Here is a 15,950-nt window from a genome sequence, read left to right on the forward strand (position 1 = left end):
CCTGTCTCCATGGTAACAGGTTAACCTTGAGGCAGTAGTCACATGGGCGAGCGAGTCTTCTACTGTCTTGGAGAATACAGCGTGCGCCGTGACATCCGTGATCACAGTGTCACCCGCCCGGCGAGGAGCTATCACAGGAAAACAGCCCAAAACAAACGTGTAGGAGCAGCAGATACTGTAGGTGTGAAGATGACACAACATTCACAGCCCATGTGATGTGCTAATCTCGCCGTGAGCAGCATGAATGGTTGAATAAATACATGAATGAGGCTGTGAGATTCAATGAATGTGCATGACAGAGAAAAAGACACGGGATCAGACAGAGAGGAGAGATCACACTGAGCAAGAGGTCGTAAACTGGCGGATTATGGGGAGACATGTCAGCCCCCGATGTGACTCTCACAACGGGGATCCAAAGGTGTGAACACAACTGGGAGAAATGAGATTTTCCCTGCTTATTTTGCAACTCTGATAAAATCAGTGAACGTCAACAGACAGAAATAGACACCAGACCCTGCAACAGCTACTCATGTCATTAAATGTCAGAGCTGTTTTAACATGTGATTCAGGTGAGTTGGCTTTCTTCATGGTAAAGAACATACAGGGAGATGCTGTAAAACGCATAGGGAGAGGCTTTGTGGGAGCTTTACTGACCCCTTCAGGACTTAAAGTGCATCACAGAGGGGGAGAGTTGCAGCCTGGGCATGAACCCAGAGTGTGAGGAACATCTACAATATTCAGTCGCAGGCGTGTGATCGTCTGTGACCTCTCGCAGCCCCAGTCAGTCTAGACACAAATTTAATATTGCACTATCAGCTTTTGGGCAGTGAAAACTCAAACATGGCCTAAAATCTTTCTTCAAACTCGGAAATAGGGAAGTATCCGGTTTGGCATTTGTTCCTTTTTTTATATTAAAAATTAATAAATAAAAAACAAGAATTTATCAACAGTTGCTCTACACCTTAACTTATCACATATGAATTTTATATAAATTTAAAGCTCTATAAACCCAACAAGGAATCTCCAAAACAATCGTTTGTAACCCTATTCTGTCCGTTTTCAGTCTCTCTTTTTAAATTAGGCAAAAATAAAATTTCTCTTTGCTAAACATGAGGACCAGAACTCAAAGTTTACAACTTATAGGCTACTGGTACATAGTGATGTAAGTTAGTCATGTTAGTAATCCATTAATCTTTCACTTGTGCTTTCTAATGAGTAGCAGGGTCATTTGTGGAACCATAACAGAGATATTAGTTAAAAATGCTTCTTTAATGCATGACAAACCATCAGGCTGCATTAAATGATTATTTCTGAGATTAATCTGCTGACTTTTGTCTCACTAAATCAGTTGGTGAAAAAGGTTCACTGAAGGATATTAGAGCCAAAAATAAAAATTTTTAGATCTCAAAAGATGCAAATTTTCACATTGGAAGGCTTTTGACTAATTATTTATTTGAAACCTTGGCCTTATTAAAAGAAATCCTCAAAAGGCAGAGCCAAAATAAATGAAGGATTGCTCTGCAATAAGGTTACTATGTTAATACGTTACTATGCTTGAATAAATTGCAATAAAACAGAAGAGAAATGTGAAATTTTTATAGTCACCTGTTTTCTTTTTTCCCCATTTGACAGGATAACACCAAGCTAGCAATGATTCTACAGAAGCATTGATTACATAAAAAAATCATCAATAAAAATATTTTCTAAACATTAATATTTGCACTAAAGTACACTTTTAGTCTTGTGAACACTGGGGTCTAAACTTTGAGCAACAGTTGAAAATGAATACTATCATCCTGTTATATTTTTATAGTAGGTAATTACATCTGTATTTCTTTTTAGCTCTTATAAAGGCTGACTGGGCTTTAAGAGCTAAAAAGTATGGAAACATTTAATTAATCATTAAACTAGTTTCCTGTGGGATTGTAGTTCAGTTCAGCTAAACTGTATTATGTTACCTGAGTAGATGTTTGTGATAAAAAAAAACAAAACAGAAAAAACAATAATCCATCAGATGATGAAAGTCTGAATTTAAGGAATTAAAGGACTTCACTCTGTAAAGTTTTCATTTGAAAACACATTTAGAATCATCTTGCATTCACATATAGAATAACCTAAAAAAAAAGAAGAAAAGAAAACACTGCTCCACTATAACGTTTAGCCACTTAGCTTTTCACACAGGCTGAATAATAACTTCCTCTTCGCTTTGATCCTTTTATCCTCCAGAAGATGAAATCTGCCAAGTGAAATGTGAGGTAGACGTATGTTTTCTGTCAGCAAGATTAAACAAAAACTATCAAACTGAATTTCCTGAAACTTGGTGGACGGGTGTAAATGTCAGTGCAGAGCTGGATCACTGTTTTTAACACAGTGAGATGCCTTTAGCAGAGACTCAGCAGCTTTTGGATGAATTCTATGTGGACGCTGATGAGGATGAATTTTAGCTTTAACTTTTTCACATCCTCTATGAAAATGTCTTAGATTTATTATTCATAAAAAGACATGTCCATCAGCCTCAGCTGTGTCATTTATCTACTGCTTTCATGCTCACACAACATGTTGAAGATGACGCCCTGTTTTTACTGTTGAGTTTCAGTTTACTCTTCAAGACACTTAGTGTTCACAGTGTAACTCCAAACAGCCAGTGCAACCATGACCTACATTAAATTATTTAATTCAATTTTTTAATTGCAATATTGCATCTGAAAAGTAATGGCACTGTTTCACACATATGACCCCTGCTGTATGAAAATATGAACAATGAGTTGCGCCAGAACAAAATTTCCCTCGTGCACAAAACTACACTGAGTCATTGGCTGCAATAAGAGTATAAAATTTCATCTGTTGAACACAAAAGTGAAAATAATCACATTTTTGCTAGTCTGCGCCTGAAGAGGAGGATGCACAGTAACTAGTTTTCAAGTAGTTGTGTTTTTGTTTTTTTTTACAGAGGCTCACAGCCGTTTGAGTCAGTAAGACAGCTGATCCTGGCCCTCATCATCGCTCCAGCTGTCTGAACCGTCCGTCCCAAAGTACCGGTCTCCAAAGTCCCCTAAAAACACACACAAGAGCTGTCTCAGTGATGTCAGGGTCATACTGATACCTTAACACTAGCAAAGGAATTAACAGCTGATGTAAAGTGAAGTGATTTTCCATTGACTCATCTAAATTCTGCACAAAACGTAATTTATCTTCTAAAATTGTACTCTGTATTGGGACATTTGTCCTGGCTTTTAAGCAAATGATGAAAGAAGTGCTGCATCACTGTGTACTGTTACTAATAATACACTGCAACTCTGTGGAAAACCTGTCTTGTTAACCGGAAGTAACTCTTAGGTAGAGCTGGTTAGGCTATTTTTCTTTTCTTTGCATGTGTTTTTCTGTTAATTCTGAGGCCGGTTCTGAGTGGAGCCTGTTCTGTTAAACCTCTGAATGGTCTTGGCCACCATGCTGCAGCTCAGTTTCAGGGTGCTGGCAATCTTCTTATAGCCTAGTCCATCTTTATGTAAAGCAACTATTCTTTTTTTCAGATCTTCAGAAAGATATTTGCCATGAATTGCTATGTTGAACTTCCAGTGGCCAGTATGAGAAAGTCTGAGAGCGATACCACCAAATTTAACACGCCTGCTCCCCATTGACACCTGAGAGTAACACTAACGAGTCACATGACACCGGGATTTAAATGGCTAATTGCGTCCAATTTGGACATCTTCACTTAGGGATGTACTCACTTTTGTTGCCAGCAGTTTAGACATTAATGGCTGTGTGCTGAGTTATATTTAGGGGAAAGTAGATTTACTCGATTAAACAAGCTGTACACAGTTTACTTTACGTTGGGTCAAAGTGTCATTTCTGCAGTGTTGTCCCATGAAAAGATATAATTAAATATTTGCGGAAATGTGAGGGATGTACTCACTTATGTGAGATACTATATATGTATATATGAATATATATGTGTGAAATCCTGCCTGCAGCTTTTCTTGAATCAATACAAACTTTATATCACTACCCTCACATGCATTCTCTACAGAAAATGCTGTCACTATGTAATTCTGTGTAATTAGACTACAGAGACCAGATTGCTCTGTCTGTTGTGGATACATGGTAGTTACAGGACAGGAGACAGGGAGCAGCCGTTGCCTCTAATCTAAAGTGACACAACCTTAAAAATAGAATCTGCTCAGACATGTAATGAAATCTGTCATCCTGAAACAAAAACGCTTATTATCTTTTATCTGTCACATTTCTGCATAATGCTAAAATCACTCAGCCAAAACAAAGCTGAAAATGACACAAATTTCTGTTGGATTCTAGTTTTTCAATGTCAGCGTTATAGTTCAAGCTTAAAATTAGAATTTTTTTTATCAGACTGAACATTACAGAAAACACTGGGTAAATGCAGGATTGCTTACCGATACCAGGAATGACATGTAAGAAATCGTCCAGGTTCTTGTCCACAGCAGTGGTGATGATTTTGACCTTTGGGAAGGCGTAGGCCACAGAGTGCACACCGAGTTCTGCCATCAGCAGCGACACCAACATGATCTTATCCTCCTGCACCTCGTGATCCTGCTCAACCGCACAAAACACAGCATCCACCATCAGATGCTTCCTGATTATTACCAGAAGCCCAATTAGTTTGTGAAATTTTTTATAAAATTTCATCCTCTACCCCACAGCCATGCTGGTGATTATTAAACAAGGTGACAGACCAACAGGGGAGGGGTCCTACTGGTGGACCTAGTACTAGCTGCACCCACCAACAGGACTCGCACTGCCATCATGGCAGCAGCGCCGGTGGAGACGGTGCTGTCCATTAGGATGACATGATCTTCACTGATGTCTTTGGGCAGACGCAGGTAATGAAGCTGGCGAGGCCAGAAAGAAGAAGACCAGTTACTATGGTTACAGGAACAGGACAGGTAGTTACCAGGGAGACAAGCATCATGTGGGGAAAAAAAATAGAAACATTTATCCCTTGTTGGGTGTACTTTTCAAACACTGTGTTGAAGAATAAAGACATTTTGGTACTAAATGAGTCATTTTTGCCACCTCTGGTTCTCCTGAGTCCAGGTTGGTCTGGATGAGGATCTTGCCGATGCGGACATCCTTGCACACGGCCCTCAGAGCGGGCTCCATGGTCTCTCCTGCCCGGAGAATCGACACACCTGTGATCTGTGGAGACAAGGAAGCAGTGTAAGAGTGATGAAGAACCCCTGAGTAAACACACGGCTGGTTAACAAGACATGGCTCACCCCTTTCCCGTTGTAACTGCGGCCCTCGTACTCATAGCCCTGTGGAGTCTGAACCACACACGACTGTGTGAGGATACAGGAGAGGAGTAAGTTTTGTTTGGAGACTTCACACAAACATCCAACATCATTATTATTCTGACACAGAAAACTGACTCTTAGGTTGTGAATGCACTTTATGCACCATTACAGGAATGTATATACATATACAACAAATATCTGACATTACACAGTGATAATAAATAAGGTGCAGAGATTTAAAGCATGAACTGATCCTAAGGCCAACTGTAACAATAACTATAAGGGGTTCACAGTTTCATTTGAAGTAGCAGCAAAATTGTACATTTAAGTTGTAGTTCTATGTACAAGCAAAGAGTTGTATGTATATGTTATGTATAATAGTGCAAAGGCAGTCAGTAATAGCAGCAGAGGTGTGCAAAGTGGCATAGTGCTAGACAGTCATTCATTAAAAATATGCTGCTGTAGTACAACAAAGCTCAGCTTAAAACAGGGAGAGAGAGCAGTTTGCTTTAACACATTCACTAAAAAGGTTAACATTTCATTTTAATATGACAAGAACTGAGAGACTAAAATTGGAAATGTGGAAAAAATAAAAGATGTTCATCATGTATAACTCTGAACTTTAAAACATGTATAATAAATCCTGTGGTTATGTACAGTTTGAAGTATAGATGTCTGTGTTGCATGTTTATGTGCTTTTCCAACTGCCTGTTAACACTTCCAGCCATATTCATATTCTTGCCAAGTACAACCATACATGCTAAACATGAGTCAAATATGCACTTTTAGCTGTTTTTGTTTTTTTCTGTTTTTTTTTTCTTTTTTTTTTTACTCATGTTGGCCTGCTGTTTGCTGCATAAATTAATGTCTAAAGAAGGTTTTCATGTGTTGTGGCCTAAAATAACAATGACAACAGAATGATTCAGAAGAATGGTTTTTAGGCTATGACTTAAAAAAAAACATTAACTAATATTAGTTAAATAACAAAAGTAACTCAGTAAAGCAGAACTAATAAGTCTGGTAATAAATGTCTATGGTTTCTTCATTATACCATCACTCTTTAAACATGCAAAGGTGCTTGAATGTTTATTAACTTTTTAGAAACTTCTCTGTATAAAAAAATCATGAGATTTTTAAGTCATTAAAACAGATAAGAAGTAACTAACTCAACTAATTAAACAAATCTATACAAGGTGTACATAAAGTCTCTTTACAATTTACAAAAATTATTACGAAGACAATTGATGAGATACGATAATCAAATTTGTTCTATGTACTCAGTGTTTTTTAAAAGTTTTTAATCACATTTCATTTGTGCATTTCACGTACCCTGTTAATGAAATATATTCTGTTAAATAAAACCCTAAAAAACTGGTGTTTTCTCTAGAAAAGCCACAGTTTGTATCATGGTTTATTGAAACAAAATTAGATATGCAGACTCAGCAAAAATATAAGATTAAATATTGAAGACATCCATCATCACGTCTGTCAGTTCGTGCATGGCACAAGAAATGTTTGCAGACAAGGACATCTGAGGAAAACAAATATAGAGGTGTATGAAGTGAGACAAAAAAGCTTTAATATCTACACCTTGTTTTGTAATAATTGCCACAGATTTCTCTTTTCATATGCTTTTGTAATAGATTTGTTAAAGTGTAAAGAGATTTAATGGACACCGTGTATATCACACCCCGTACAGAACAGCTTTATTATTGGGATGTGGGTGAGTTCCTCACATGAACTGCACACTTTGGCTCCTTCCACAATATTTTCATTAGATCAAGTTTAGGACTTTTAAAACATTAACTTTTCTTCTTTTTAATTAACCCTCAACCCTGTTTCTCAATCCTGTTCCTCAAGTACCACTGCCCAGCATGATTTAGATGTTTTCCAACTCCAACACACCTGATTCAGATAAATGGACCCCCCCATTAAGTTCTTTGCAAGCCTGTTAATAATCCATTCACTGCATCCACATGCGTTAAAGCGAGGAAACATCTAAAACATGCAGGGCTGTGGTACCTGAGGACCTGAATTGAGAAACACTGCTATTTGTAACTACTGTTAGAAGACGCCCAATTCTGTGTAAAGCCTGGGTGATGTCATCTTTTGCACCAGTCTGTGAGAATCAGCCAGCAACATCCCCAAGAAAGGAAAGCTTAAATGCAGCTGACCCGACAGGTTGCATGAATGGATCAATTTGTGCACCTGGACATTTAAACCATTTACTCACCTTACCCTGGATTCCACTGTTCTCTTAGATTACTGCATATGCTACTCTTGGATTGGTCTTAAATTTGTTGTACACAATTTGTCTGACAGTGGAGTGGTAGAGTTCAAACTCTTTAAAAAGTGGTATTATAATTTCTCAGCCATCAATATTTTTGCCTAATTTGCTAAACATGCTTGTCCTTATCTAATTTTCTAAGATATTGTGATGCTATGGATTATATTTGTACAGAAACACAGATAATTCTAAACAATTAAGACAGTCAAAAACCACTACAGGGGTAATAAGTTAAAGGTAATTTAGCCCACCTGAGATGGTAGAAATGTTAGTGCATGTTCTATGAGGAGGCGCATTAATCTCTTTGAGTAGAAGATGAACTCATCTCGGCTGGTTTCTTTGTTCCTTCAGAAGAGCAAAACGAATTGTTTCAGGGCTGTTTTTTCACTGTGGAAAAGAATTCAAGCTGTGTGTGAGCACATGTTGGTACCTGATGATGGTGTGCAGGCCTCTGACCTGCGGCGTGCTCTCCAGCACACTGAGTGTCTGGGGTAGCGGCTGTGTCTGCTGGGCAGAGGCCAGGAGTGCCCTGAGGAAAAGGAGAGGATGTTCAGATGAAAAGATTTCACTGTCTCTTTCTCCTATAGCTGCAAGAGATGAATAAATCAGTGTGACTTTGGGACAGAACTTCAGAGAGCCACATAATGCAGAAAGACTGATGAGACGACAGAGTGAAGGTCAGAGTGTACAAAGCTGAGATGTGAAATCTGCAATAAAGATGTGCTGACTAAAGCCAGAGGAGCCAAAATATGTATCAGCGTACCTGACACTGAGCTCACGCTGCATAAAGAGGAGAGAAAGGCAATGAAATGATAAAGAAAATCAAGATAAGAAGAAGACAAAAAGTTTTAAAGGATAAGGGTAGTATGCATCTTGTAAAGGGAGCTATGTGTGGGACAAACTCAAAATAAACTACGTGTGTTCATGGTTGGGAAGGAAAAGTGTCAGTCAGTGCAACTTTTGAACACACGGTGGTGCCAGGCAGCTTCAAATATTCAGTCTTACCTCTTCCAGCTGGCTGTGGACATGTTGGACTATCAGATCAATGGCCACCATATTACCACCACCTTGGAGGGAAAAACAGTTGTAGGTGCTATGCGCTGAAGCAAACTGAACAATATGTAAAAACTTTCCAGTTAAAGTTGTTTCCTGTAGCGTGAGGGCCGTCTGATTTACCTCTCGGTACGACAATATCTGCCAGCCTCATGGTCGGCTCGATGTACTGCTCAAAGGCAGGCTTCACAAACTTGTTGTACTGCTTAATGACGCCTTCGATGTCCCGTCCACGCTCTGTGATGTCCCTGCGGAGCCGCCGGACAAGCCGAATGTCTGAGTCTGTGTCCACAAAGATTTTCATATCCAGGAGCTGCAGGTGGGAGAGAGCAAACACCTCCAAACGGTTCAATCAGGCTCTCTTCACCAAAGCAGCTGCACAAACTGTTTCACTCAACAATTCTTCAGAAAAAGGAAAGGAATGAAAGATATGGCGCCTTGCCTGAAGAAGCTCTTTGTCCGCAAAAGACATAATTCCTTCAAAAATGATAACACTGGCACCGTACACATTTTTCTGCAAAAGGATGAGGACAAAGCCTTAAAAGAAGAAAGCAGCTTCAAGCAATCCTTTCAGCTTTTAGAAGATTAAAGCTGTCTCTTTGAGAAACATGTTTAAAGACAAATAACATTTTATTTATGATTAATATAGCTTCACCTTTGAAAATGCAGAATGCAGCTGCCTCATTACTGCTGCTCTACTCCCAATGCTACAAGAGGCATTTTTTATTTAGTTTTCTGTAGAAACTAGGCTACTTGCTAATGGTAAAAAAACCAGCGCACCCAGTCTTTCTGTCGCCCGTGTGTGGTGAAGTCGTACACCGGGATCTTCACACTCTTGCCCTGCTTCAGCTTCCGCAGGGTGGCAACCAGCAGCTCAAAGTCAAACGCCCCAGGATGGTCAAAGTTGTAGTCGTTCTTTGCTGCTAGAATCTGCTCTTCTGGGGACAAAACCTGAAAGACAGATTAATACCAGAAGCAATTTTCTGAGTTTTCTTGAATAAAACACTGCAGAGCTGGTATGGAGAACTTGTAAATCCACTATTAAAAACAAATTTCTCAGTTGGTGGGCATGATAACTGCTGCACCAGCATGAAGCTTCAGGATATTTTCAGAAAGCAACAATATGTGTGATGGATTGTCAGATGGTTTGCTTGGCTCAATTTTAGTGGTGTGGGGAAATTTTCAGGCTGTAATCTAAAGCGTCACCACAGCATCTCATTAAGTGAAAACAGTGACAGCAGCGTGATTGTTACAGCAAGGCTCTGTGCTGAAAAATGCTCCAAACAAAAGATTTTTTCATTTTGCAAGAAACCCGTAGATAATGGGTTAAAACCAAATAAAAAATGCAAAAAATAACCACAAAGCAACTAATATGCATGATCCTCTCACCTTGTAGAAAGAATCCATAGACAACAGCACAACCCACGGCACATCCAGAGCCTCAATGATCTTATTGGCTACAGTGGTCTTCCCTGAGGCGCTGCCCCCACACAACCCTGCAGATACACACAGCATTTCAAAAACCTTTTATGTGTATTTTTCAGAGTGTATCTAATGCTGTCTGATGGTATGCATGTGTGATTGCAATTAAGTGTTTATGGGCATAATATAAGAGAATGAGACAAAAAAAAAAGGTTATTCAGCTCAAAGAAATGACTTGGCATGAAGGTGGAAAGAGAAATAAAACAGAAAATCATCACCAGCGAATGTCTTACCGATGACAAAGGCCTCCTTTGACTGAGCCCCGTGCTCGTCATACCATGGAGGGCGGCCAGCGGTGTAGATGGTGCGTGTGCCTGTGCGGAGCAGAGGAGGCTCTGTTTTACTCAACGAGGTAGTGCTTTTCCTGCGTGGAGCCCCGGCGGGCGGCAGGAGCCGGTCCAACGAGTCCTCCCCTTTCCCACTGCAATGGAGCAAACAGCAGGGCAGGTTACAGCCTGAACACAACATGCATGTTAATCACATAGAAACAAAAAACCCCACATGGCTACAGGTTTACATCAACCAATGACATGAAGCACAGCAGTGTTATAGGCTGCTGCATGAACACATACCTGCTCTTACTGCTTTATACCAATCACGTAACTATGCTAACTGGCATCAGACACAGCTTTCAACCTGTTGCACTCAGAGCTGACTAATTCAGAAGAACCAAAATATAAATAAACCTGCTCATACTGGTCTTCATATGAGACTTTGTTCTCACACTTTCTGCTGAACAAGACACCTGCTCCTAAATATACACAAACCTGAATTTTATACAGCAATGTGGTAGGCCTCTCTTCATACAAACCAGGGACAGATGAAAACTCTTATGACTCTTTGACAGCTAACTAATGATGTCTTGAATTTTACAAACCAATCAACATAAGGAAACAAGCTGATTCATCTATTGTGAATATAATAATTTAAAATTACATTAGATATACAGTCACTTTATTAGGTACATCTGTTCAATTGCTTGTTAACACAAATATCTAATCAGCCAATCACATGGCAGCAACTCATTGCATTTAGTAGGGCTGGGCAATATATCAAGATTTTAAAATATATCCAGACTTTATCAGACACGATATAAACTGAGGGAATATCATTTATATGGAGATAGCTTGTTTTGAGTTGAAAGCATCTTTTCTTTTGCATTTTGCACAGCTGTATTTTTGTTATGGTCATTGAAAAGTATTTTTCATTCATTTTGTTTTAGAAGCATTTAATTTAATATAAAGCTACTTTAATTTCAGTCAGCTGTTTTAATGCACATGTGCTGCTGATCCTTAATAAAAGTGTGTTTAGCACTGAAGGCTGTAAATTAGAGCTGTCTCTTTGGTTACTATTTGACAAAAAAAATATTGAGATATATATCGTATAACATGATTCAGGTAAAAAAAATATCGAGATATAAAATTTTGTTCATTGCCCAGCCCTAGCATTTAGTCATGTAGACATGGTGAAGACGACTGGATGAAGTCAAAAGACTGAGAAAAGAGAGAGGATTTAAGTGACTTTGAATGAGCTACTGGGATTTTCACACACAACCATCTCTAGGGTTTACGGAGAATAGTCTAAAATATCCGGTGAGCAGCAGTTTTCTGGACCAGAATGTCTTGCTGATGTCAGAGGAAAATGGGCAGACTGGTTGGAGATGATAGAAAGACAACAGGAAGTCAAATAAGCACTGGTTCCAACCAAGGTCTGCAGAACAGCATCTCTGCATTTACACAACATGTCCAACAATAAAGCAGATGGGCTACAGCAGCAGAAGACCTCACCAGGTGCCTCCTGTCAGCTAAGAACATGAAACTGAGGCTACAATTCACACAGACTCACCGACACTGGACAAATATTTCAGCTCCACATTCAGATGCTAGACTCAGACTTTGGTGGAAACATCATGAAAACATGGTTCAGGCTGCTGGTTGTGTAATGTTGTGGGGGATATTTTCCTGGCCCATTTTGGGCCCCTTAGTATCAACCATGGCCTGGTTTAACCACCACAGCCTACATGAGTATTGTTGCTGACCATGTCCATCCCTTTCTGACCACAGTGTAGCATCTTCTGATGGCTGCTTCCAGCAGGATGATGCACCATGTCACAAAGCTCAGATCATCTCCAACTTCTTTCCTGAACAAGACAATGAGTTCACTGGACTCCAACGGCCTCCACAGTCACCAGATCTCAGTACAATAGAGCAGCTTTGGGATGTGGTGGAACGGGAGATTCTCATCATGGATGTGCAGCAACTGTGTGATGCTGTCATGTCAATATGGAGCAAATTCTCTGAGGAATGTTTCCAAAACCTTGTTGAATCTTTACCACCAAGAACTAAGGCAGCTCTGAAGGCATAGGGGGTGTCCAACCAAGTATTAGCAAAGTGGATCTAATAAAGTGGTCAGCGAGTGTATATATACACAAACTGGATGAAATTTTCTTCTTTGTCTTAACTTTACTTCCAAACTTTCAGATATCTTTTCAGTGGAAACTTACAGTTGTAAAAGAATCCTCATAGTGTTTAATGGCAGTAACGGAAATGTTTACTTATGCTGTACAACACTTCATCCGGTACATCACAGCTTAGATCACAGTAATTAAGATTAGACTCACAGCACTATTTACAATGGAACATACAAAAGTCAGCTTAGCTTTTGCGTCAGACTCTCAGAAGACACTTTTAGGAATTCTGTTTTCCCATCGGCTATAATTAGAAACTAAATGAGCATTCTGCTTGCTTTAAATGTGATGCACAACTAGGACTAGACACTATGCATACAAAATGGAGCATATTCTAAATGGAAATGAGGATTAATGACTGTTTTGCATCTCCAACTGCTGCAGTTTCAAAGTTTAGTAATGACAGAGCAGCAACCCAGATGAAAATGGTTCTCCCAATCAAAATCCTGCACATCCTCTGACCTCTCGGTAAACTCTGTTTAGAGACTATTCATAGTGCACACATGTATCCAGAATTTATGAAAGCCTCATGAGGCATTGCACCTGAGCTGAGAGGAAACAACAGCAGTCAGTCTGAGCTTACCTGTGGTTAGACCTCAGCGACCAACACCCAGAGATTCTGGCTCCAGCATAGTCCAGCAGAGCTGTATCTGCTTCAGATGACAACCTGCTACCCTCCAGCTCGCCTGTCACTGTGGTAACCTCCTCCAAAAAAATCTGCAAATAGCTCCTAGCGGAGATTGAGGTGGCAAGAGTGTGGAAATTACACTTCTCTTTCTGGTCTGCTTCACTTAATCTGTGTCATCTACAAATCTGCTCATTGCTTCATGCTGCCACCAATGTGTCCTCCTTCCTGCGTGAGTGACACTAAGAGGATCACTCTAACATTGACAGCAAAGAGCTGCTTGGCTGGTATTAATAGAGGCACCTGTAGACGGATTTCTGCTATCATCCGTCCTCCAATGTCAATGACCTGACCCAGCGAGACACCACTGAGAAAAAGCAAACCTATTTAGAGGTTGAACCGCAATATAACAGGCTGTTGCTCTGTTTTTTCAGTTACCTGGCCAATTTTATTTATATGCCTCCAAAGGTAAAACAAAAGAAACATCAAGAGCAGAAGGGTACAGCCGATGAGCGTTTTAGGTTTGCACTGATGTGTGTTTCAATAGAACATAAATATATAAATATCAACATACTGATTCCAATGCTTCATCTTACAGCTGTATTATCTCACTTTAAGAAAAACCCATTGTGTAAACTCTACATCCATAAGTAAAAAAATGTGCAACTTCTAATTTACTATTTACATTTTTTTGCTACCAACACTGTTAATTAAAATTAATGATTTTTTCTACACTATTGTCATGGTTAAATAACTTGTATAGTTCAGATAAACTTAGCTGGCAGGCCTAACATATGACCAGCTTATAAAACGTTAATTAACAGTATATATAGTAGACGTAGTATTAACTGTGACATTATGAGGGCTGTCTGACTGTGACCAGTGTGAAGGTGGAGCTAGACCATCATACTCCACCCACATCTAAGTCGCACTTCCTAACAACTAACCACATCCCAATATAAACCAGTAAAATTGGATTAGAGTTTGATTATTCAGTTGCAGGTTGCAGCCATTTACAAACTGAGCACAAACAAGTACAGAACTTTGTGTTTGGTTGATTCTTTCACTTCTGTGATAATATTAATCTGTGTTATACTATACATCATTGTTAAGCCTGATTAGTCATCTTTCCAACAAGACTGTGCCTCTGTGGAGAGAACAACACAGCTAAATGCGTGGGTAATGCCCCTTAAAAATGTTTCAAAATCTTCTGCAATATTCTTCTGTTATTATTCACTCTTTTTTTGAGTTTCAAATGCTGCCAGGTGTGTGCCACTCATAGATGTATGACCGCAACATGATTGGCACCTAACTGATAGACATGTCAGAACGATATTCTAGAGCAAGTAGTGATCCTACTTCTCCAGAATCTAGGACCTAACTCCATCCTCCAGGATGACAACGCTCTCCCACACAGAGCCAGGATCATCACAGAATAACCCCAGAATTTGGGAGTGGAGAGAAAGGAATGGCCTGCCATGAGTCCAGACCTCAGCCCCACTGAACACTTGTAGGATCAGCTTGGACATGCTGTACATGCTAGAGTGACCAATACAACCACACCAGTGGGCCTTCCACAACTCCTGGTTGAGGAGCAGGATGCAATCACACAGCAGAATAAGACCCTTTTTTCCTTATTACTGTTTGATAGTGCAATCCTCCAATTCATTAAACAACTCACAACAAGAGTGAATACTAACGAGAATATTGCAGGAGATTTGGGCACATTTTTGGGGGCACCGCTCACATATTTAGCTGTGTTGCTCAAACCACAGAATTCCAATCCTTACAAGTTATACCTTGTAAAGGTGACGAACCAGGCTTTCCAATGATGTATAATACTAATAAGTCTTATTAAAGGAGGAAATAATCACAAAACATAAATTACCTTACTTTTTGTTCTAAACTTAGTTGGACATAGTTTTTTATGCTTTGTGCATATTTCCCTTTATATGAAGATATTAATAAGGATTAATTTAATATTCTGTAGTCCAACACTACTTTTAATCAATTTTGTACATCGGTTGATTTAAGCTCTGCTTATCTGAACTTACATAGTTTGTTTTTAAGCATTAGATTACAATAAAAATATCAAATGAGCGATCTAAATAATTTTGTTTGTTACCAAACTGTTAATTTACAGACCAGCTCAGAATCAAAATAGCTTTGAAAAGCTGTCATTATGGTTCTATGTGAACCCAACCTGAGCACCAGAGTTTCATGAAATGAACATTTATTTCAGGTGAAACTCAGAGACTTTCTAGAGGTTTCCCATCCGAGTCTGTGACGCATGATTTGACGTAAAGCTGCTCACCTACTTCTGATGAACTCCGAGTGAACATTTAATGTCCGTAAACCCACCACTGTCCATAACGCATTGCTCAGTTAACAAAGGCACAATAACAGGGAGGTTTTAATTAATATTAATGTATGAATACCGATCTTTAAACCGAAGATGTCTTTGTTTTAACAGGAGCAGGAGTGATAGGACCAGAGGTGTCCGAGTGGTTAGCGTTACATCACTGGATGAGGACGCTGCTGCGGACCAGATAGAAACCGCGAGATTTTAATTCAGAACAAACTGCTTAAAAACAAGCAAAACATTCCTGATAGTATCATGTACCTGTCCGAGCGGGACGACATTATTTTCAATCTCTCTGCATCCGTCAGGATCCGTAGCCGGAGTCGGCTGGTTGAGCCATCGATGGATTCCTTCTTAAGAGTGCTGAGGAATTGTGGGTAATGAAGTTTATGTTAACCGGT

At 39.5% G+C, this 15,950-nt stretch overlaps 1 protein-coding gene across 1 annotated transcript; it reads right to left on the bottom strand.

The window, feature by feature from the left end:
• Positions 1 to 1,581: 1,581 nt before the first annotated feature.
• Positions 1,582 to 15,892, bottom strand: uckl1a (uridine-cytidine kinase 1-like 1a). The gene is made up of 15 exons (XM_042002820.1): positions 15,811 to 15,892; positions 10,329 to 10,516; positions 10,003 to 10,109; positions 9,394 to 9,564; positions 9,056 to 9,127; positions 8,737 to 8,926; positions 8,566 to 8,627; positions 8,324 to 8,340; positions 7,991 to 8,089; positions 7,812 to 7,905; positions 5,256 to 5,318; positions 5,053 to 5,175; positions 4,761 to 4,868; positions 4,413 to 4,569; positions 1,582 to 3,052 (listed from the first exon to the last, which is right to left on the bottom strand). The coding sequence occupies exons 1-15, from the start codon at positions 15,828 to 15,830 to the stop codon at positions 2,970 to 2,972; spliced, it is 1,554 nt and encodes a 517-aa protein (XP_041858754.1). The 5' UTR covers positions 15,831 to 15,892; the 3' UTR covers positions 1,582 to 2,969.
• Positions 15,893 to 15,950: the final 58 nt, after the last annotated feature.

Source organism: Melanotaenia boesemani, chromosome 13 (genome assembly GCF_017639745.1).
Source record: "Melanotaenia boesemani isolate fMelBoe1 chromosome 13, fMelBoe1.pri, whole genome shotgun sequence".
NCBI classification, from domain to species: domain Eukaryota; kingdom Metazoa; phylum Chordata; class Actinopteri; order Atheriniformes; family Melanotaeniidae; genus Melanotaenia; species Melanotaenia boesemani.

Coding starts and splice junctions, on each gene's coding strand:
- uckl1a (XM_042002820.1), bottom strand. CDS start 15,830: ATGTCGTCCCGCTCGGACAG. Junction 9,565..10,002: donor CTATGGATTCTTTCTACAAG/GTGAGAGGATCA, acceptor TCTGTCTTTCAG/GTTTTGTCCCCAGAAGAGCA. Junction 5,176..5,255: donor GCAGTTACAACGGGAAAGGG/GTGAGCCATGTC, acceptor TTGTCTCCACAG/ATCACAGGTGTGTCGATTCT.